The sequence below is a fragment of the Myzus persicae genome, unplaced genomic scaffold (assembly GCF_001856785.1).
Source record: "Myzus persicae strain clone G006 unplaced genomic scaffold, MPER_G0061.0, whole genome shotgun sequence".
In the NCBI taxonomy this organism is placed as follows: Eukaryota; Metazoa; Arthropoda; class Insecta; order Hemiptera; family Aphididae; genus Myzus; species Myzus persicae.
In genome coordinates this window covers 110,014-134,748 of record NW_019101919.1, presented here as the reverse complement: position 1 = coordinate 134,748, position 24,735 = coordinate 110,014, and the positions used below count along the sequence as shown (strand labels likewise).

Below are 24,735 nucleotides of genomic sequence, written 5' to 3'. Positions count from 1 at the left end.
ACGTGTATCTACTATGCATAGTAAAGAAAAAAAAATCGAAAAATGTATATTGGACATAAAACGTCGGAGAAGTCTTTTTGATTTATGCATAACACGAAGCGTTGTGTATATTATGAAGGCATTATATTGAGTCGATTTCAAAGGGAGAAATTCGAAAATTAACTTCGTAATTTATTTTTCCCCACTCAAAGTGGTTGATTGTATTGTAATTATTATAATTATTAAAACACCGATCGTATTAAAACACGGACATAACTTGTATAACTTTGTGTAGTGTAGGAGGACACCTCGTGAATATTAACCACACAATATTATATATTATTATGTAAATAACATAAAGTAGGTGAAACGTTTTACAAAGGAACCTCTCTCGTACATAGGAAAAACTTCAAAGCCGATATTCGGTGGATTAGGTTTATACGATAAAATATTTTATTATTATTATATAGTTTTAACTGGGTAGGTACTTAAAGTATTCCGGAGCGGACCTCTCCGTTAGTGATAGATGATTCGTTTTCGAGCGTTGAGGCTCGTCGTCGGTAGTACAAATGTGTATAAATTATAAATTATTTAACATAATTTTCAGGCGCATAACAGCGGCAAAGTACGAATATAACATTGTGCAATTCGGTTTTTACAATCGTCATCCCTCTCTAAACCCGAATGTCTTTTTGTAATTTTTATTATCTTATATACGATATTATAATACACGTATATACACGTACCTAACCTAAACTAACCTAACCTATACAATGCGTATTATACCGAAGTGTATAATGGGCGTGTTGGTACACGGGTAACAGACGCTTTCAACACTTCGGCAGCTCCGAACAACACGATATTTAAAAAAAATATTACATATTCGTACGATCACGTCGAATTTTCGGTTTTTATAGACATTTTTCTCCGTCTGTAATATAGTCGACTACAACTACAACGTCTACAACACACGCCCGGACGAACGGCAATCCTCGTGCGTACCTTTTACTCTTTGTTGACGTCCGTGGAAAATCACACATTATTATAAGTAATAATATTACCTACTGCATATTAAATAATAAAGAAAGACAAAATTATACGGTTTATACGGGCACTCGCACTTAACGTCTCGTAGGCGTTCCGAAGAATGTTGTATAAACATTATTAAATGGATGTTAAGAAGGAGCTCATCGGTCCGTGCACCCGTAATTACATGTATTATTACAACACGCGTTACGTCTTGCGGTCGTACCCGAGCCTTAAGGGACAATATATTTTATTATAGGTGGGTATCAGGTACCTATCGTATTTTCGTACGGACAACTTCTGTCCCCTGTTGTGGAAAAAAAAACAATAATTAAAAAAACGAGAGAGGCTAAACAATTCCGTATCGTGGATTTTTCGTTAAGTGGCAGTGTTGAACGAACTAATTCTCCGTTTGTTACCAAATCCGTACGATACGTAAACGTGTGCGAGTGTGTGTGTATGTGTGTGTGTGTGTGTGTGTGTGTGTGTGTGTGTGTGTGTGTGTGTGTGTGTGTGTGTTATATTTTACTCTATTGTATTTCACCGCCAGGCTGTAACAATACTACTATAATTACCGGTCGAACGAGGAGAAATGGAAAAAAAAATAACCGTCAAAACCCGGGAATAAGGTCTGCATTCCTTGCAGACACGCGTTTTTTTCGGCCTGCGCATTAGATATAAATAAACAACACACAATTATTAATTATAGTATGGGTTTAAATGGTTTAATATACCGATACGCTACCGTGGTATATCCGAACCGCACTTTTTTCGCCGTCCTTCAATATCCCTCTACATTACAATATCGGCTCATGTACTCAAACTTTTATCACACCATATTATAATGTAGGTAGACCCTTCTTTTGATACAAACGTTTAGATATCCACAATAGGTGTCGTTTATAGAACCAAGTATGTTTACCGATATACTTTTATGGTCCTAGCATCTAATTTCATAGAAAAATAAGTTTTCATGCCTGTATTTTAAGAACAATTTAATTTAAAAAGTTAATTTTATAACTTATTAAAATGGTGTACGAATAGACAGTATAAACACTGATAGTGTAAAGTGTCCCGTACAATAATAATACATAATAATAAGTAAATGTGTGTGTAGTATATTATGTGTTTGATATTTGTATAATATACTGAAAGAATTATAAGGTCTATAATAATTGACATTTTTATCAACCGTAGAATTTTACATTTGTAAGTGATGAGATGGGTTTCATTATCAAATGTATTTTTTTGTCAATAAAAACTTAGATACTAACAACACACCTCATTTCGTAAATATGCATCATGCCAATTAATTCTTAGTTATTACTTATTAGTTTAGGGTGGAAATGATGTTTTTTTTTTGTTTATTTCTTAATACACGTTTACCAAAAAACTTGTTTCATACATTATACTATCATACAATTTAGAAATGAAACTTTTAATTTGGATTTATTTGGGAATTAGGAAAATTTTATCTATTGAGAGCATTTTTCATACATTTTATAAAAATGTAATTCTTAAAAAAGTGTAAATATTATTTATTTTGCATGATGCATGGTCATATAATTTATTAAGTAGACGTGTATGTACTAGAGAAAAGCGGTGGCGGCTTCACATGTTCAGACAAACAATATTTGCGGCATATCTAATCAGAAATATATTATAATGTAGCTAATGAATTTTTAGTTTTATTTACGACTTGCATCAAAACCAAAACACAAATAACAATTTAAAAATACAAATTTGACTGTCAAGCCAATTTTTTTTAAATTATGTTAAATAAATGTATGGACTTTTTTACAATTTTTTTAATATTATTTTTTCATTAAACTATATTAATGTAAATAATTTTTCTTGTTTTTTAAATCATTTAAATCCACGTCCTAGTTGTTGTCCAAAGGAAATACATTCGGGTAAAATACTGAAAGCGTTATATGTATTTGTTAATAATTGTAAAGTTTTTAATTGCAGTTGAGCTTAAATATGATGTGAATGCATCTGTCAAGTGTCGATAAGAATTTAAATAAAGTTACCTTTCATTGCATAAAATGCACTCAATTCTTATATACCTAACTTTAATAATAGTATAGTTATTGTACATGTAGATTCGTAGAATATTGATTACAGAAACGATTATTGTGAAGAATGACGTCAGCTGAATAAAACAATTTAAATAGTTAAGTAAATTGTTTAATTTTTCCAGCAAAATCTTTGCATGTCGGAAATCAATATTTAGAAACAAATATTTAAACAAAACACGTCCACTATTGCCTTTGTTTCCCTAAGTAGAATATGAGTCCCGCCATAAATATATACGAACCACGTGACCTGCAAATTTTTACACGGACTGTGAATTGTTTTAAACATTTCATGCTGAATACCATTTAAAACGTAAAAACAAAAACAGCAATATTTTAATCTCGTTCTAAGTACATTCGTTTCGAGCAATTAAAAACATGACGTTCAAAACAAACAAAAATCATTTGTTTTGTTTTTAAAAGCTGTTTTCATTTTTTTTACACTTCCGTGCTTTTTCCGTATACATTCATCCTGACTGACCGAGTTCCTGATTTGAACTCATCATTCCAACAACATATAGAAAATAAAACTTTGATAGATACAACAGTAGTGACAATTTACTGTTGTAAACAGTAAATAGCTAAACTCAAGATTGGATCCAGCATCAAGAGCACGGATAGTGATTATTTTTTTTATTAATTATTAGTTACGAACTTGAACATATTTTTTTTTTATAATTGATTTAGTACTAGGTACTTACTGTAAATATTTGACTATCAAACTGGGGGAGGGGTTTGTTCCCACCGCCCCTTTCCCTACACAACTAGTTCAACTTTTGTTTTTGTGGTTGATGTATGTGGCAGGATGCGGATAATGTATCGAAAAATGAGCTTTTGTGGGTATATACATTCTGTCATACTATAGTCGTTGGATTTTTTTGAGTCCCGTGGTCAAAATTATTAAATTGATGATGGCCATTTCGTGGGTCGGTATTCCTGAAGTGTTGGTACAATTCATTACCACGATGCGAGTAAGTACTGCAGATGCGGATGGTTTAAGGCCGACCGATTTACTCGCAGGCAGATTCCGACAACCTGGGTGGATCATAAGGAGAATTTATTTTTAAAAATACAACCTAGAATGTAAATTTATCTTGACGAATGGTCATAATATTCAAAATCCTATTATTAAAAACGCACCTATCACTGACGACTCACCATATATTACATTGTTATTCGTGATGAGTCTTTGAGTCGACGCAGTTTCAATTATACAGTAGTTACCTATTTTGTTATAATCAAACGATTGCGACAAGGATACTTTTTTTCTGTCGACGGGTCGGTTTTTATATTCTTTTTTTTTTTATGTATCGTACGAGTATAAAAAACGTACACAATATGCATATTCATCACAATTAATACTAATTAACACTTGAAAGATGGCGCATTTTGTAAACAAAAGAATTGTTGAAACTATTGGCAATTTGAAAAAGGAGCAAAAATAGTTAAAACAATTTCTATTTTGAACTTGAATCAATTCAGTGTTTATTTTCTATTTCAATTCTAATAAAAACTAAATAAAATAAGGTTGTACATGCTCACTTAATTGTATAAATAAATCACAAAAATGAAAAATATGATTTTTCTATTACAATTTCGACCACTGGACGATACTAGTAGTAATTAGTTCGGTTATGTTTTGTACGTTACACACTACTATATAGTACCTATAATTAATTTATAAATAAATTCAATAATTATCACTGTGCCACAAATATCATAACTCAGCGGTGAACTTCGACATGAAAGTTATTATATAGTCGACATTATACCCAACGCTGTTCGTTGGCGATCCGACCTGATTGACTATGATCAACGCCGTACTCGTTTGATAATACGATAATAACGTATACCCATCACCGTATATTTTAGTACCTACCTCACTATTCTAAACTAAAGGGTTATTTAATATAATCCACCGTTTTCAAAACACTATTTTTAGAGCCAATGTTTAGAGTAATACTTATATAGTTATATGATAATATACATTGGTTGTCCCACCTGGCTTTGCCCAGGCAAAGATTTGTTTTTTTATAAAAACGCTGGACAGTCATTAGATCCAAACTCCGTGTGGCCGTGTATAGGAGACCATGTTGATAGATATCAAAATAAAATTGATAAAAAAAATCAATTGGTACCTAATGGGTATTAATTATTAAATATCAATTATTATCAACACAATATATTGCCATTTAGATACTATACATTGTTTCATCCATTAATTTAGTAGTTAAGTGTATTGGAAATATTTTATGGATTAAAAAATAGTATTCTAGAAAATATCTTATAATTTATAAAAATAAGTTTCAATGTTTTTAAATTAATATTTTACTGTAGTATTTAACACTAATGCTAACAATAGTTTTGTGCACTCAGAATTTTGTGTATTTTTTTATTCTGAATCCTGGATTTACTCTTTATTACTTAGAACGCTAGAATACATCCTTTATCTGGAAGTATGGGAGTAGAGACCTGAAACCCAAAATCCGAATAAACGATTCGGGTTCACAGCCCAGCACTAATATTATTGGTATGATAAGTCATTATTTATTACTTATTAGACGAGTAAAGCAGACAGATCATTTTCAGTTTACCTATGTTAGATTCATGTTATAACATCAAAATCACGGTCTTCGATCAAAACATTACATATAATTATCATTTAATTCATATATTTTATAAAATTATTAATTTACAATGATATGAAATTATATTTCACTATATAGTATATACATTAAATTGATAAAATATAAATTATACGACTGAGCTGATAAGCGTATATTTTTTTTTGCAATTTCGTGGATATATATAATGTGTTGAAGAAATTAAATTTAAATATTTTCCTGCAATGTTTATTTTATTGAATTAATAAGTTAATTACGATTTAAATTTTATGTATATATTGTTATGTTACCATTAAATTACACTACATTTATTTCATAAGAACTCATAATTCTATTCTATTATAACTATAATAACACATGGAATTAGTAGTGCTCTGCTATTATGAAAACAACATTCTAGAATTTATTTCGATATTTAAGCTGGACGCTTGTATTATACCTAGGTACTTATCTCATATATCATAATAATTAAATTTCAACTCTAATGCAGTTTTCTCAGTATTCAAAGTTACTTCAAAGTGTAGGTAAACTGTAATAATGGACAATGGTGCTTAATCTACTCATAATATTTTGGAATTTTCTTTTTCCTTCTTCATTCGTTTAGTTACTAGGTTCTTCATAATTGTCAACAAAATAATTGTAATATTTTGTTTTGGCGTACTTAACGCCTTAAAATATAAATTTTCTATTTGTTCAATTATATATTGAAAAATATACGTTTTTAAATTGTAATATTTGAAAATAAATATTGAATAGTTTTAAACTATTACCCAAAGGTATATAAATTATCATAAATAATTTCCAATCAAATGTTTATATATTGTTTTTGTACCTAATACAAATTTAAAAATAAAATTGGTCTTATATTTTGTGAAACGTTGCAATCAAAAACTGTTTCTTGATAAAGTATTAAAACCGTAATAATTTCTAACGTCTTCGGTGTAATTTCAGTTACAGGGTCACAGACACAAACACTTGCACACAAACATTATCGCCGTAAATCTCTTGCACGCGCACAGCAACAAAATTAATTACATTGAGTGAGTAGGAAAAAAAATGAAAAAAAAAACAAGTTTGAATCATGTACACATTGCACACGAGGGTTTTATAACAAATGCGTAGGTGACTAAGAACAGTGTTTGAGCTGCTTTAGATATATACTTGAATACTTCTAATAATTTCAAATTTTTGGCACCTATACTTGTGTAGGTGACATTGAAAAATTACGTCTATATTTTATTGCGGTAAAAACACTATTTGGTCTGACTTATGACATTAAAGCATTTCAGTAAAATGAGGGTTAAAAACAATTTTAAAAACCTGATGCATGCTAAAGATATTACTAAATGCATTGTCTACACATTTTAAGTCACTCAAAATGGGGGTTTTTGAATTTTAATTCTAGTGCATTTACATAATGTTCTGTGATAGGACCCATGTACTATTTTTATTTATACATACGTATGTACGTAATTCAGTAAAAATAATGAATTTAAACTTTATAGAATATTGAAAATATAACAATATAAAATGTCAAATGAATTATATCCGTTAAACATTCAAAAACGTACTTTATTTGGAAATGGGCCATTATGACTCGTGTTAAAATTCCCTAATAAAATTATGAACTACGACATTAAAATTACATAATTAATCTAAGTACCCAACTATATTTTATCAATGGTTTTGATTATTTTAGAATGTTTCTATAATTTCCATGTATTTCAAAATAGACATTCGCAAATCAAACATTACTAAAAAAAATATTATAGCTATATATATTATACATATTATATTATTGTTACACTCACTCATTTGTTTCGTAGTTTGATGTACTTAAACAATCCATACTATGACAATGGTGTACATAACAGTCTGATAGCGAAAGGATAATAGTATTAAAAACATCGAAATACATTGAAACAATATCATACTAATATGTAACACAGCAAATTTGATCTTTAGCTACAATCGTTTTCGTGTAGCTAAATCGCCTGTCTGAAACGCCGTGTTACAAAAATATCACGCAAATGTGCTCCGACGGCTATGAAACTTCGATACGTGATTATAATTATTATTTGCGAATGCAGTGTCGTCGTAAGGATAATTTCACGAGTTTCACAAATATTTTATGTTCTTTAGGGTGGCTTCTGAGTAGTGAAATACATTATTAATCCCTAATGGATAATTATTAAGTTAGAATCATTGCGGTCACAATATAATATTATTATTATGCTTTTTTTAATAAACATTTATTCTGATGACTTTGTGGATTAATTAACTGTTCATAAATTGACCTACTTAATTAAGGAATTATACTGAAATATAAAATGTAAGGCTTATTGCCGTATCTTACACAGTCATACTTAGAAACACAAAACAATTATCCTTTTTTACCGTAGGTGGGTAGAATAAACTTGTTATGCCTCTTATCCAAAATAGACCACGTATAACCATTTAACTACCGCTTTTTATTTTGCCTTATTGTTTTGTTTAAAATCTAAGAGTCGCTGCCTGAAACGTATACCTTTTTTTGCGCAACCACTGCATAGGGGTGCATCACTTTCGTAAGACTTGCCCCTTCACCTGATACCTACCTCACATATTGTATGTCTAGTACACTAAACATGTACAGTCGAATTCGGCAGTGTGCTACATTTTTCGTCAACATTCAACCATCGATTTTTTTTATTCTCCTCCACGGCCACTGTTATAATAGATTTAACTAATATTATAACTAATAATCAGCAACAGTGAATATTTAACCTTTCACAGCCTTTTTCAGAGAAATATCTACGGCAGAAAGCAATGGTTTTTCACTGGTTATGTAAATTTGTTTTTGTTATGTGCACAACTCAATTATATTGTTATAATATTTTTATAGATACATCACTTGAGAAGTTCACTATTTACCGTACCGTGTAATAATTTATAGATGAGGATTTCCGAAAAAAAAAATGCATTATGAAATTTAAATGTACATGTTTGTAATTATATTCCACAACAGCACTAAAAAAATATATAAATTCACAAGAATATCAAGTAGCAACTGCGTACCTATGACGTTTGATATAAAAAAAAAAAAACATAAAATACATGTTCATAAAAATACAAACAAATATATATATATATTATATATCGATCACAGTGAACCGTAGTTTGTTTAGAAAACTAATCTTCTTTGGTGTGGTTTTGCGACGGACAACAACCGTAATAACTCAAGAGTTAGTTATAAGCTTATTGTAACGGAACACTTTTTTTAAATACCTATCGACGAAGTTTTCGTTCTATCCCTGCGAAAAAGGCGTCCTTGAAGTTATCACCAGCTGGTAATAATAGTAGCAGGTGTAGTAGAATCGTTGATGGTGGCTGCAGAATTACGACCATACATATTGAAACATGAAAAACAAAAACAAACAATATGTAAACGAAACGAATCATTGTATAATATTATGCATTGTATGATATCGATTATCCTACAAAAGTCACCTCTCCCCCCTGAAATTTACACTGAAAACGAGAAAATCGTTTTAATACACTATCAATTGTTTTAAAAATCCCACACTCAATAATTTTGGTTTCTCTATAGTAATTGTTAAATTTTATTGAAAAATATGAATGATAATTATTAACTAAAAAATATAATATTATATCTAAAAATAAATAATAAATAATTACAAAACTTATATAAAGCAAGGGCGTGTATGAGGGGTAATGGGAGTCAGAGACTGTTAGACCAACTAAGCTTTTTATGATACATTTTACAGATTAAAAGAGGTTTTAAGTAAAAATATTTTTAGAAAAATAATAATATTGTTGTCCATATCAAATATGATAGGAATATGTATTTCATTAAGATACATACTTCATACATTAACAATTATAATGCATAAAGGAAACATAATATCATTGATTATAGAATAAATAGTTTATTCTATAATCAATGATAATATGAACTGTGTAATAATATAGTACAATAATTTCTTTACTCTTTTTTTTTTCAATTGTTTTTGATAACATTTTATATTTTAATAGGTATTTACTGTATTTTTTTAAATAAAAAGTTCAAGTTTTCTTGACACAATTTTAAAACTGTATGGCACACCCAATGGAATTCACTACTTTTGTAATACATAAATATAGTTGTAGTATACACAGGCTATAGACAATAGATCTAAAGTCTCATCCATATATCACCACATCTTGTTAAACGGGTCCACACTCCACACAAAAATTGTAAAACGTGATAGTTGCAATAGTGACGACGATAATAATGTGACTCTTGTGAACTGGGCAGTGCAACATTACCTAGCTGATATCGATGGACGGTTTTCCAAGTCGTTTGGACATTATCTTCAACGGGTTCGATAGTTTTTTTGAATTAATTTGTTTAACGCTAAATTTTATAATATATGACACATTTCTATAAAAAGATAGATACAGGTAAATGCTGGGTAAATAGACATTCGATTCGTGGCAGTCAATACCTGTTTATATATTACTTAATTATTTGGGCAAATATTTGATTTTATTTTTCTGTATATTTTATCGTATTTGATTTATTCACTCAAAGTTTATCCAGAACCGTGACGCGGGATAAAATACAGTAGGTACCTACATTATGTTGGAATTATATTGTAAGTAACGCAAACACGAATATTCCCGGTTTCAAAATTACATAATCTATTACCAATACCTGCATTATTTGGTGAACGATTTTGATTGGTTCAGGGAATCAAGACCGATCAGGTTTTAATTGAGTTCACAACGAGTTTGCATAAAGTTATAAGACCTCGGTTTCAGGAAACCGAACACGACTTCCGTTTAATCCATATTGTACCGCGTACAAAAATACCATAAGTACCTGTATCGATTCGAACTGTATAGGGTCGGTGCCGTAAGTCTGATACGGAAAACGAATTTCGTTGTTGTATTATAGAACGTGCGAATCACACCCGACGGGGCTGCAAAACCCATGCACGCGCCACCCCATTGACGGGACTCTGAACACAGCGTGCGCGTCTGTCGGACGAATGTCAAATAATGCGAAAAGTTCTGAGACGTGCTCGTGCGATTTATCGCATGCGATGGCGTAACAAATTATTCGAATACCATATATATATACAGGTTATATATATATATATAGGTAGAATTATATAGTATACTTGCATTGCAGCACATTACGAGTGTGCAGCGTGTGAGGTCGACATCATTATTTGGATAATATACCAGGCTGCGCTCGAATAATCCAGGTAAATAAAATCACACGTGTAAACAGCAAACTGCTCTCGTTTATATTGTTATATCAATCAAAGAAGGGAGAACATGTAATCTGCACATTTCTATACATCGCTCAATGCATAAATATTAAATATGAAAACATGTTCTAATTCCGTAACGTGTTTAATGGACAGTAATAAACATTAAACAATAATATTGTTATGCATATTTAATGTATAATATACCCAATTCTGAATTCATTGCATAATTAATTCATGATTCATTGATAATGAGCACAATAATCAAATAAAACTACAAAAACGAATTAGTAATTGTCGTCTATTGTAGAACAGTAAATCATTAATAAAAATAACGTTATCTACAATAAACAAAATTTAAAAAAAACTTTTTACTCGATATTATAGCGAGTCACTACATATTTTTTATCTTCGATATGGGGAGTATGGGTACCTACAATTTTACGAAATTCAAAGTTAATAATTTGTGATTATTGATTCTAAAGTTTGACCATCAGAGCGTCAGCACTGTTAAAATGATCAAATTAAATAGTATAATATGATTGTTAGTCATATTCTTAGAATTTCGTCACAGATAATCTAATTATCAATAATTTCGATAAAACCATCTATCTAAACTATTTACAAAACATTTAACGTATTATAATATTTTTCTAAAAATTTGTGATATTTAAAAAAAAAAAATACTGTCTAAATTTTTTCAGAATAATATTGATTATTTGATACCAACGATAAACACGAGAGAGCAGATCACATAACATACCTTTTTTTTTAACCAACCTGAAGACCGGGAGCAGAATACATAAAAAAGGGTTTTCGGGCGCACCTTTCAATTGCTGGTCGAGCTTACGTAAACCGTCTAGTCGATGCAAAAGACAACGCTATTTAATTTTATTTTGGTTCTCTTGTAATTCAAACAAACCCAATATGTAAACATATATGGAAGGTAATCAAATCGATAGTGATTGTTACGTTGGTACAAGGTACCTATATATATTATACCCGTTATATAGCGTTGCTTTCAACGTGTGTCCCCAGTTCTATAATATTAAATACTATGGCCTGCGAGTTTTACTTCGGGTTAGCTTATAGGAATTAAAGTTTTTGAGATCTTGAGAAATCAACAGTATTACAATAGTTGATCAACATTTTAATAACATGACAATAATAATATTATATTATAATGTTTTGCTTTATAACTAATTGTATTATTTCTGCAATATTTTCAAATGGTTTTACTGACAATTTTGAACAATATTCTGCTTGATCTTTTCACTTCCGTCTTAACCATTAAAGAGATTATATTATTCGGTTGCTATAATATTATAAACTCTACTCGGATAATGTTCAGATAACCCGTTTCGTACACGTTACACGTTTTTTTTCAGAACGAAAAATACGTAAGTCTGAAATTCGAAGATCGATCATCATAATATACGGGTGATGTCGAGTCGACTTAGTGTAAAATCGAAGATAAAAAAAAAACTTTATTTTATACAATATAATATTAGTATATTACGTTTACGCGTATGGGTATATGGATGGAAAGGATTTGACATGGTTGATCACACAGCAAGCGCAAAACACCTAATCCTCCCCCCCCCCCCCCATAATATACACACGTATGCGCAACGGGACCGCGGGGGTTGTATTAATAGGAACCGGAAACGCACACCATCGGGATCACACTACGCACTTACATGGTATTAATATATTACAGTAATAAGATTATAACTGGCAGAGTGCGGCGACGACGCTCGGGGTGGCCCGCCGGAGACGTCAGCCCCCCCCCCCTCTTCCTCGGTGAAAGAACCGCAGAAATTTCCCCACGAGTACTCCACCCCGCCCCGCCATCAAAGCTCCAACCACGACCCGGGATCGTCAGGCGTGAAGCGAACTTGGTTAAGAGGAAACGACGCCGACGCCATAAACATACTATCTACCTATATATCGTATGTACATATACCTTTAAGTATTAAAATAAATATTTTTGTCTTTGTGTTTCAAATTAGTACATTTTATTTTCATTTCAGAAACAAAACATTTCGTATTTATTTTAAGTAATTATGTTAAAATTTTATGTTTCAAAAATACTAAATACTAAAAATATGTCTTGAGTACTTATGCATTTATACTTATGATATTATTAAAATACAATAATATCATCATATTTTATTTTTGTGTCTCCCCCCCCCCCCAATTTCAAAAATACTTTATATCATCGTCCAAACTTTTTATGTATCAAAAAAAAATTCCTATGCTTCTGACGAATCAGGTGACGAAGAGCCATCAATCATCGTAAACTCGTGAGTTCTTAAAAGTATTTATATTTGTATTTGAAAACTAAATGTAAAATCCATTTAGTCATTAAGATTACTTTACTCTCTTTTATTTGAGTAATTGTGTAAAATACTACACATAAACTAAATTTCAAAAGTATTTTTTACACAGTATGCGAGACAAAAATTCAATACGTCGTGCACAGTGCCACATAACAGTGTACTGTTGGTACACGATAAGTAGCCATTGATATAGGAGTGGAATATTTAAGGAGAAACTTTGGGCTATTATATTGACTGACTTGGCTATTATACCAACGTCCAACAATAATAAATTGTGTATGATTTCATCGAATACCCTAAATGGGGTTGGGTAAAAAGCAAATGGAAAAAGTACATAAGAAGTGGGCGCTGTTGTGTAGTAGGTTTCGAATGTACATAACTCATCATTGAGAGGTCACTGCAATAATGGATGTGTTAAATTTGAAGAAAAAAAATGTAAGAATAGACGGTGTGTTAGTTTATATTTATATAGATGTTTTATAATTTATTCCTAGGTAATTTATTTTTATATTAGTATTACGGTAAATTAAGCTAATAGTTGAAACATACGTTACATATATTTTATTAATGATATTAAATTATTACAATGATACATATTAATGTATCATACGATTTATTATGCCATACATATTATTGCTATCCACTCATACTTAGTCAATACCGACTTACAACTGCATGAATAAAATAGTAGTACATACAGCTTTAAATTAGTCTAAACATTTTAAAATTATTTCATTGCTTCTTTAATGTAATAATATACGAAATGGATAGTTAATATATATATTTTTTTCTATCGTTATTTTTTGTACAATCATAATCATCTAATTTGAATTTAATGTTAATAATTTAACTATAGAAAAATGCAATGTATTTCCGATATTTTAGAACAACTTATGTATTAACAATAGTACCTATTACATATTCAAGCTTTTTTATTTTGAAAAAAATTAAAACAACATAGAAATACTAATACACAAATGCAAACAGTTGATCATTACCCAACTCAAAAGAAGCCAAACTGTTTTGAAAAATAGTAGTGTTGGGGTGACTTTGTTAATCTGATATTTAAGTTTTATTTTCATTTACAGAATGATGCTAACTTATTATCAAAATTGATGGCTGTTTTAAATCTTTAATATTATTGTCTGTTATAGGTACTGCAAAAATAACATTAACTGTTATTTTCCACTGAATATTGTAAAACTGTTCTAGATAATCCAATAGGTATGTTATGTTAATTCTGTTATCATAAACTTATATATCGGTTATGAAGATATTTGTTATAAATTATAAGCAATCTAATTATTAATGAACATAGTATTTTCCGAGATTCTGAACTGAAGTGTATTCAGAAAAACCAAAAATAAATACCAGCTATTCGTTAATAATTACTTCAATAATTGCTAACAAATAAACAAAATATATTGAAACAACAATGATTTCAGTAGTTCGTATGTATGAAAACAAAAAAAAATTCAGTTGGACATATAGTTGTTGAACAGACAAAGACTATTTAAGAATTGTTGATTTTGTATTACCTATTAAATGTTCAGGTTGTTAGCAAAATTAAAAAAATGATTTATGTATAAGGTAGCTGTAGTAGAAAATGTAATTGAAAGTTTATAGATGACAAAAAACAAAATTTTAAAATCCAAGACCATTATGTGTTAGAAATAATACATATTTCCACAACCTGTGTCTGATGTTAGAGAGACATTGTAAGATAGGAATTTTTAACTATTATCAGACAGCGTTAAATACACATACTTCTATGACTTTATCATATACTTTATAGGACAAAAATAATACAAAAAGTAGAATTTGACATCATCCTGTTAACACCCCCCTAACTGCCTAGTGATTACTTATTTACCTAATTCGATACAAATCTATTTAAATGAATATTTTTATATTTATACCGATTTAGTTTTATTATATTATGTATTCAATACTGTTCCTAAAGACTGAGTTTGTCAACTAATTATATTGTTATCAACCTTAATATTGTTTGGTTGTTGTTATTCATACAATTAAAATATTCTTATCAATGTCACCTTATAATACATTTTATATTGTAACTCAAAAAGCAATTGACCAAATTTAAGATATGCAAGATTGATAGGTTTCATACTATTACCATTAGCTAAACATACAACAAAAATGGTGGTTTCAGAGTCGCCCCAAATTCTGCATGACTTTGATAGCTACTTCAAAAATATAATTTAAAAACAACTGTCCGTTACAAAAAAAAAACCGATTATTTTTTTTTGATAAATTTCAATCTTTTTACTATTCATTTTTACATTGTTTTGCTAATAATTGTTTCTCTTAATTTTTTTCCTGGTTTTCCATTTTGATTCAATTTGAATATTCAAAAGATCGACAACTTAAACAACTATATAAATAAGAAGACTCAGAGCTCCATTGCATAACCTCCTCAAATTTCGCATATTACGGTTAATGGACTTTCGACGATGTCTCATTTTCTACAATATAATATAAACTATATTTCGATGCCCACGTCGAATGCTCAGTTTTTCATCGTGCCTATATAATAATATATGTCGAACCACCGTACGAAAGCGATTTAATAAAGTCCATCTCATGATGCTTGACGATAAGTTACGCAGCGGATTTTCTGATAAAGATTATGCGACTGCGTTCTGATTGTGTTCGGCGTGTAAATGTGCCTATAATATATGCGCGCGCCACTTGGGTAAAATTGCCAATTTATCTCGTCCCGACAGTTTCGTGTACCTATCCCAAACGCCGTAAAAACGTATATGCCCACCTTACGCAATATAAGTGAACAGCCCCCGGCTCGCGCATCTATACTTTCATACGGAAGTGTCAGTACGAAATGTGTGACTTGGGTGGCTCTACGTACAAGGTAGGTACATACAATTTATACGCGCACGCGAATACTGCTACTGTGCATGAACGTATATTAATATCGTGTTTTATGCACCTATAACATGGTTAATGGTTATGGCATACAGCAGTGTTACAATACGTTACGGATGACTATGACCATCTCCACATGGCTACATCCGCTTCAAGCGATCGGTCTTCGAACGGAACGAGAAATATAACAACGATTATTATAATAGGCTTATTATAATATAGCTGCGTACAGAGCTTCATCCGGCGTGGTATGTATAGACGACAGTGTCATCACGTCACATTCGCTTTTCGGGTCGAGTGCCCGCACTGCAACACCGCTTCGTTTTTTAAATACTAATAAGCCCAGACCTAAGTTTACTGTGGTTGAGACCAACGTGATAAATCATAATAAGTGCGAATAGTACATAAAAAGAAAATTAATCATTGGTATAAATGTATTAACTATTTTATTTTTTGACGACTACGTCGTCCGATGGATAGTTATGTTTATAAATTAATCAGATCATGTTCACGTTCAAATGTTATAAATAGGAGTTCTTAGACGTTTATTATGGCTATTTATTTTAAAAACGAATTCATTCAATATTCATATTGTCCACAAGTGAAGTTACAAGTTCTTTATACAATTTAAAAACCAAAACAAATGTTAAGATATTTGTACCCCAAATAGGTAATAATAATGGAATTTATTTAATTTAAATATTTATTATGGTACCTGTGTTCAATAAGTATACAATTTTATTTTTAATGTTTTATACTTCTGTAAATGACCGAATTAAAACAATAGTTATATTTGTGATAAAACAATATAATACCTAGTAATATAGGTATCTAATAATTCGAAAATATGTATTTTTGATTGCAAAAATAAGAAATCAATATCAGATTAAATATTTGTATTTAGTTTTAATCATAGGTATCCAAAAATTACGATAGACTTAACTTAAAGATAAATTATCAACTATCTTGTGTTATTTTTAGTCATTGCATCAATGGGAGTTGAACCAAACATTCACACAAACGATGCACTGCAGAAAGGAAGCCCTGTGTTGAAGCGTAAACATTTATACTAAATACTTTTTGGGACACTAATAAACAGTTATTAATTATCTATATTTAGTTTTCTAGTATTCACTTAATTGATCATCAGATTTAGGTTTTTTTCTTAGAGTCGATTTTTAGGGTGATAGAAAAAAAAGCATTTCTTCTTTCTCTTGTTTCTGTCTATTCTGACTAAAACCACTGAAGCACCAAAATATTTTGTTTAATGTTATCTAGGCATTATGACTATATTTATTTCTCGATTGGATATTCTATTCTCTGTATTGATTAACTCAAACTTATCTAATCTAGTTTAATAAGTAAAACTATACATAGAACGAGAAGCTCATTTATCATCCAACCATACTTAATTAAAGTTAAAAACAATGTGTGTTTAAATTAATGCATTCAATAAGAACTTAATCTTTCCTACTGGTCTAGTGCAATGATAATATTTTCTGAGAAATGAGAATTAATGTCAGACATTTTTTTTTTAAATAAACTGTTTTGACCAAAACATTAAAAATATAATGTGTATACGAAAATATAATAACAAAAATAATAAGGATTAAGTTGGCTTAAGTGATCCTCACCATTTTTGTCATACAATACTTATCGAAGACCTCATATATATTTAAATATTTACATATTATGTTAAAACTGTTTATTTTACCACTCAACAATTATTACAACCCTTACGAGAACCCTTAACAATACCTGTGTAATACGTATATTAAATATAATTAACTGGTACTTTGGTAATTGCCCAATTTTTGTATAGGTAGATTTTAATTATAATTATATATATATTATATTTTTTAATCATATTGTCACTGTGCCTGTTCGCCACAATACCATTTTAGTTTGTATGAAATTGAAATCAAGTTTCTCTAGTAGAGTTATTTATCAGAGAAGTTTTGACCTTCACATATGAACATTTTATAAACAAACAATTGCTTTCATAGTATTTAAATTATTTAGACATTTTAAAATGAGTGGTACTCGAATATTTCATAGTTAAAAATACTATTATACCTATACCTTATCAGCATTTTGTTGACCTTGAAATATAAATTTTATGTTCGCTAATGGCTGATCACTTTAAAATACGAATTATCGTCTAAACAAGATTGGTGTTTAAATTAATTTGTAATTATTAGTATCATGTAAAATAAAAATTGTACCAAGCTCCTGACCACCCTTCAAACAATTCAGTTGAAACTACCATTAAGGTGGCTTGACTACAACGAACTAATAAGAAAAAAATAATCAATATAAATTACGAGATCAGAGTAATTCGATATGATGCACAGTTATTATACATAATATTATGGAGAGTTGAATAATATTTATATTATTATTATGAGAGAGCTGGGTAGTTGTTACGAACGCCTGCAGAGTTTTCGCTCATACATAATAGTACTATAGTATTAGTATAAATATAGGTACAGCCGCATACCACTGTGTCGTCAATCTGTGTTTGTCGTCTATAGCACTATTTGCGTGTATGCTCTTCGACCTCAGCCACACATAAATAATAAAAAACAATTCCTTGCAATTATTTTCCAAAATTTTCTCTGCATAAATTAATGACAATGCAAACATATAATATAATGACAATAATGTACGGACACGCATTTGTAGAATAAAAGATAATTATTCGATTAGCACCTTTAATATTTTAATTTAATAAAATGTATATTTATATAATTACTAGCTGTCCCTTTCTGCTTTGCTCGTCCCAAAGATATATTTTATTTATAAATATATTTGTAAAAAAATGAATAATTTGATGTCATATTTCTACTAACTATAATATGCAACTCGGCCACTCAGATAGACAATGTTTAAACATTTTTGTAAAATTTTATCTAAGCTTGACCGTCTTGATGATTGCTATCTAAATTTGTTCAACATGTGGTTGATTCGGAAACTTTAATGTTTTTTATGCTTATTATTGTACCAAAATAAATAAATATAAATAAAACACTTTTTAGTTAACCTTTCCTGAAGACTACGGAAAATGTGGAGACCGTCATCTACATATCGCCATATTAAACGGTATGATTAAAGACTGGCCCTTTGATGTTTCTGACATAATTCAATCCTCTCAACAAGCGCTAAACGAAATTAACATGATCATAGCTATTTTTAATGGATTGAGATGAAATCCAATAAATAAGGCAAGAACAAAATATTGTTGGTCAAACAAACGAATGCTGCTGATCTATTAGATCTCTGAGAATGGAAATGGCAATTTGGTATCTATGGTGAACGACCAATCTTGTAAATCATACACTTATATAATAATGTAATGTTATGGACATAGACTTAAGCTTATACATTTTCATACACAAACCGCCAGTTATGAGACACCAATCTTTTCTTCAGAACATTGATGAATAATCATGTCCGACAAATATTGTTGATCAAGCAGATGAATGCTGCAGCTCTATTAGATCTCCGAAGATGGAAATGACAGATTTATTTAGAACATACTCGTATGAGGAACGACATATCTTGTAAACTTAATTCTATACTTTTAATAACACCCGGCCAGTTACGAGACAACAAACTGCAAGAAGGGAAATGAAAGATTAATAACTAACTTAAGATATCCAATGTGTTTTTGAGAGAACGAATAATTTTGTATAGATATTTTTAGATAAAAACTAAAAGTAAACGAAACAAAATTAAATTCTCTAATTTTTTAGTAGCTAACCAACAGTTATTTTAAAATAATATTCAAATTACAATAAATATCTAATTATTTCAACAGGAAGTAACAGATCATTTTCAATTTTGACCTCCCAAAAGTAGTGACTAGATCCAATTTTCTACCAGAAATTTCCATCAATGTTAGAAATCAGAGTGTAATTAGTAGAAAAGTGTCTCTAGATACTAAACAAAAAAACACACGTTATTGTAAAATTAATACATTCAACACTTCGCTCAAAATCTAATTATAATTTTGCGAGCACAACACAATACATTATTATATTTTAACTAACTAATCAAAATTCGTGAACATATTATGAAAACTGACCGTTCAGGAGGCGGCCGGGACGAAATTATTTTAGGGGTGAGACTGAGCGTTGAGTCGGCGCGAAGAGCGCTAGCAGCCAGCCTGTCTTCGGATCTCCATGGCCGCGGGTATCAAATTGAGCAAGTGCCTGGACCGACTTTCGTAGGTCGGGTGCATGGACAGCCACCACCACAGCTTGTGCTGTTTGTTTGTCGTGGCCATAGAGCTCCAGAACAGGTGGCCCTGGGTGACGTCCACGCACGTTTTGGCGGCCATCTCCATTCCAATGCGGTCGGCCTCGGTCTCGTACGACCGGATGCATGGCAGTACTATGAACAACGTTACGGCGGTTGACAAGCACAAATGTGTCAACAGGTTCCAACCTAACGGCAGCAGGGCAAAGATCAAAGGGGTCGCCGGCACCAGGCACAGTGCGGTGATCGCGAACCTAAGGCTGTTGATTTGGTTGGCGTGACGGAGAACGCAGTGCGCAAACTCGTGGCCGATGAGTATCGTCAGCTGATCATCGTTGGCCATGGACATCAGCCCGGAGTATACCAACACCAACCCGTTGGGCTCGACGATGGCGTTGACGCTCTGGCTGTTCACCACCACCACGGTCCACTGGTGGTCTTGGATCGCGTCCACCCCGGAGTTGGCGGCCAACAGCCGGGATACCACGCCGGCCACGCGCACGTAACCAGGGTGCGTGGAGTCGAGCTGATTCGGGCGAGTCGACTTCAGAATATCCCGCGTCTCGCGCTCCGCCTGTTTCATGAGCATCTGTTCACTGAACAGGAGCAATCGGCGACTGCCCGTCCACGGGTCCCGTTCCGTGTGCTTCCACAGAAATGCCGCGAACAGGGCCAGCGAGCAGGCCGCCGCCAACTCGATGTATAGGATGTTCTCCCAGAACATGGCCGAGTACTGTTGTCTTGTCTCGACCGTGTTCCGGGTCCACCAGAACCGCGCGGCCAGGCCAAAGATGATACCGAAAACGATCGCCAATTGCGCGATGGTCGTTATAGCTATGTAATCTAACGTCGCCCATAATTTACACATGCTCATCGAACTGTCCAATTATCATCAAAAAAAAACCCGTCGATTATTGTCGTTGCAGTTTATCTATAGTTGAAACATGAAGGGTTTAAAAACAAAAATTAAAAAAAAAAATTTCATTTTTGTAAACATTTCATTTCCCCGACCCTAATTAAAATGTTGATCCACTTGTGGTCACTCGTGAGTCTCGAATAAATACCATACGGTGTGGTGTATGATATAGAATATATGCTTACAACTGTTAATAGTTACCAATATACAATGAATATACATAGGTAATATTTTAATATAAACGCTTATTGGTATGTGGGTACCTTCTAGCACTGTATACGTTATTCAATACTTATATACATAATATTAAAGTCGCATCGTAAATTACTCATCATGATTTTTCTATTGAAGTTCGGTCTTTTTGGTTATCTTCACCACAGGATTCGATGTTATAAACTCCGTGCCACTTATCCGAACAAACGATGGTTTTATCAATAATCTGAAATCTGAAATTGACAAGAGTGGATGATTCCTATAAATAAATGTTTAAAACATAGAAATGTCTGCATATTGTAGAAATAACATGAAGATGATAATTTTAATAAGAAAATTATTTGAGTCGCCTTTAAGGCAAATGTAACACTGTACTGCAATAAACAAAAAATATTAATTAAACTACTTCCTTTGTATCTTAGGAAACGCTTATTTTTGTGGATAAAAAGTCATAGAATACATTTCTTTAGTTTAAATAATAATAGTTGTCAAAGGTAAATTTTATAAATGAAACCTATTGTATTATACTTATATATTTAATCAAGCATGGGCATAAACTAGTTAAAAAGTTAAAGTTTAGTTAATCTTCACTTTTTAACTTGGCGTTTATAAATTTAATTTTAACTATCTTAATTTTTAACTTAACAGATTTTGATTTATATAAAGTTAATAAATAACAAGTAAGGTACTTTTATTTAAATTCAAGTTGCTTTAATTTATAAATAATTAAATAATAAATATAATACAATTGATGATACACATTGCCTAAACATTAAGTTTTTATTATTTTAAACCATGTTGCTGACTATAATAATTGATGTATTAAAAAAAATAATAATAATATTAATAACTTAAGTTAATAAATTAATTGTAAGTGTAAATATAACTTTTAACTTAACTTAGTTGAAACAAAATTAGGATAACTATTATCTAAAACTTTTTTAAATGTTGAATATCAATTTAGCTCAGTTAAAAATGATCATTATTATTTATCTCATGTTTGTATTGTACGTATTTGGCGAATAAACGATACGATACCGGTTTTTGAACAGAAAAAAAAGAAAGGTTTATAAAAACTATACATACATATACTATAAAAATATACATTTTCAAGTGCTAAGTTTTTTGACCGAAAAAAAATGTTAATCAACATTTATTGAAAAATAAAATGTGACTATTTTATAAAATTTAAAATGCCTACTAATTGCTTACAATTTGTCTAAAAATGTTTTAATGTTTCATTGATTATAGATTGAAGTAGTTAATGGATGAATGTTTCAAGTTTTTATGATTAAACTCTGTTGAGTTATAACAAAATCACAAAAACCGTTTGATGAAAAATTCATTATTATTAGTTAAAATATTCAATGTCATCAAATTTGAATTTAAACTCTCAAAAAAAAAGAGATGTGGCTGAATTTTGAACAATTTTTAGTTTAAGCAATAAGAATTTATGTGAACTCTTGTATTACATTTTCAAGACTTAAATGTTAAAAATTGAAAATTGTAGAACTTAAAACTATAAAATAATTTCCAGGTCTCAAAAAATGTTAACTTTAAACGCCAATTTTCATTTTTTTTTTTTTTAAATACTAAATAAATATTTTATAAAAAATCTTGAATAAGATATTTTCAAGCTTTTTGAATTAGAATAAATAATTATCAGCACATTAATGAACAAATCTTAAAATATTTAAAAATTGTATTTGTCTATAAATATTTTAAAGAGAACCAAAATGTAGAAAACAATATGGGTACATATTATTATCATCTCTAGAAAATGTCAACATGATATTTCTTGAACATTTTTAGTATCTAAAAAAAAGGATACACATAGCCTGCCACGTACAACGTCAACTACTTTATCGCACCATGGACGGCATCTACATGTGGAGTGACGATACCATAATGTTCCTGTCGGCCGCATTGAGACGCTAAAGTTAAACCATACCTTAAAGTTATTTATTTTTCAATTATTACTAAAAAGCAAAATCGCTTTTATCAAAAACTGTTGTCACTGAAATATTCACATTTATCTGCTGTTTGTTTTTTGTTTGCTGATTGTTTTGAAAACTATTTTTGCTGGAGTGCCAATACTAGATGCAGTTTACTGTACCAGTAATTACTAATTACCCTCATAAAAGAATATTGAACCTGTTTTTAAATTTAATATAAACAGTGCACTTTGCAACAATTATACATAAAACATAATATATCGTTATCACTTATCAGGTATTAGTAGTACCAATGTTTTTCGATGTAATAATAATCCATCACTGGTGAATTATCATTCATAATTAATCATAAATAATAATTAAATAATTACTGATATTAATTATGAATATAATAGTATAATGTATTGTGTATGTGGTATTAAACTATAAGAGCTGATTGAAGCATAATTTGTAAACAAATACTTCAACACAATTCACAGGGTGGGTATATAAAAATATATGCACGGAACATTAATCAAAATTTAGCTCACTTAGCTGGAACTTTAAACACATTAATTTGTCTAGTTCTTGTCGGATCTCCTACCTATACACACCAAATGATATAAATATGTAATATACATTTCTTTCCGGCCAAGTAAACTAAATTTTGATTTATGTATATTTTTTCAAGTAGCTTGTGCTCTATATATTATAGCAGTGAAGGGCTTTTACTTGTTGTACCAAATGCCAGAATTTGTAACTCGGCTACTTTACGTATCTTAGACAACAAACTTAAAGAATTTTATATTAAAGAATTATGACTTTAATCATAGTTATATTATTATATTTAATCTTATAAAATAATCAAAATAATATTCCTATTCAAATAAATCGTACTATTACACTGCTATACGAATTTGTGTCATGTACTCATATTGCGGCCGAGCTCAAACTGATTTTTATATTTTGTATCTAATCAACACAGTAATACATGTTTTGACTATTAAATTTTGATAACCAAATCGAATCAAAAATATCTTTAGACAATGACTTGAAAAAAAAAATGACAATAAATCCAAAATACTCGAATAAAACTGGCCATATCTTGTTTTAGAAAAAACGTTTCGATCGATCGCTGTACCAGACCCGTGATAATAAACCCAATATTATTATTTTATAATACTTATTTATTTATTTTTTG

General features: G+C 30.5%; 1 protein-coding gene across 1 annotated transcript; it reads right to left on the bottom strand.

Annotated features, from left to right (window-relative positions):
- Positions 1-8,693: 8,693 nt before the first annotated feature.
- On the bottom strand, positions 8,694-22,117 carry LOC111030763 (metalloendopeptidase OMA1, mitochondrial-like). Its single transcript, XM_022310431.1, has 2 exons — positions 20,299-22,117; positions 8,694-9,076 (listed from the first exon to the last, which is right to left on the bottom strand). The coding sequence occupies exon 1, from the start codon at positions 21,343-21,345 to the stop codon at positions 20,368-20,370; it is 978 nt and encodes a 325-aa protein (XP_022166123.1). The 5' UTR covers positions 21,346-22,117; the 3' UTR covers positions 8,694-9,076; positions 20,299-20,367.
- Positions 22,118-24,735: the final 2,618 nt, after the last annotated feature.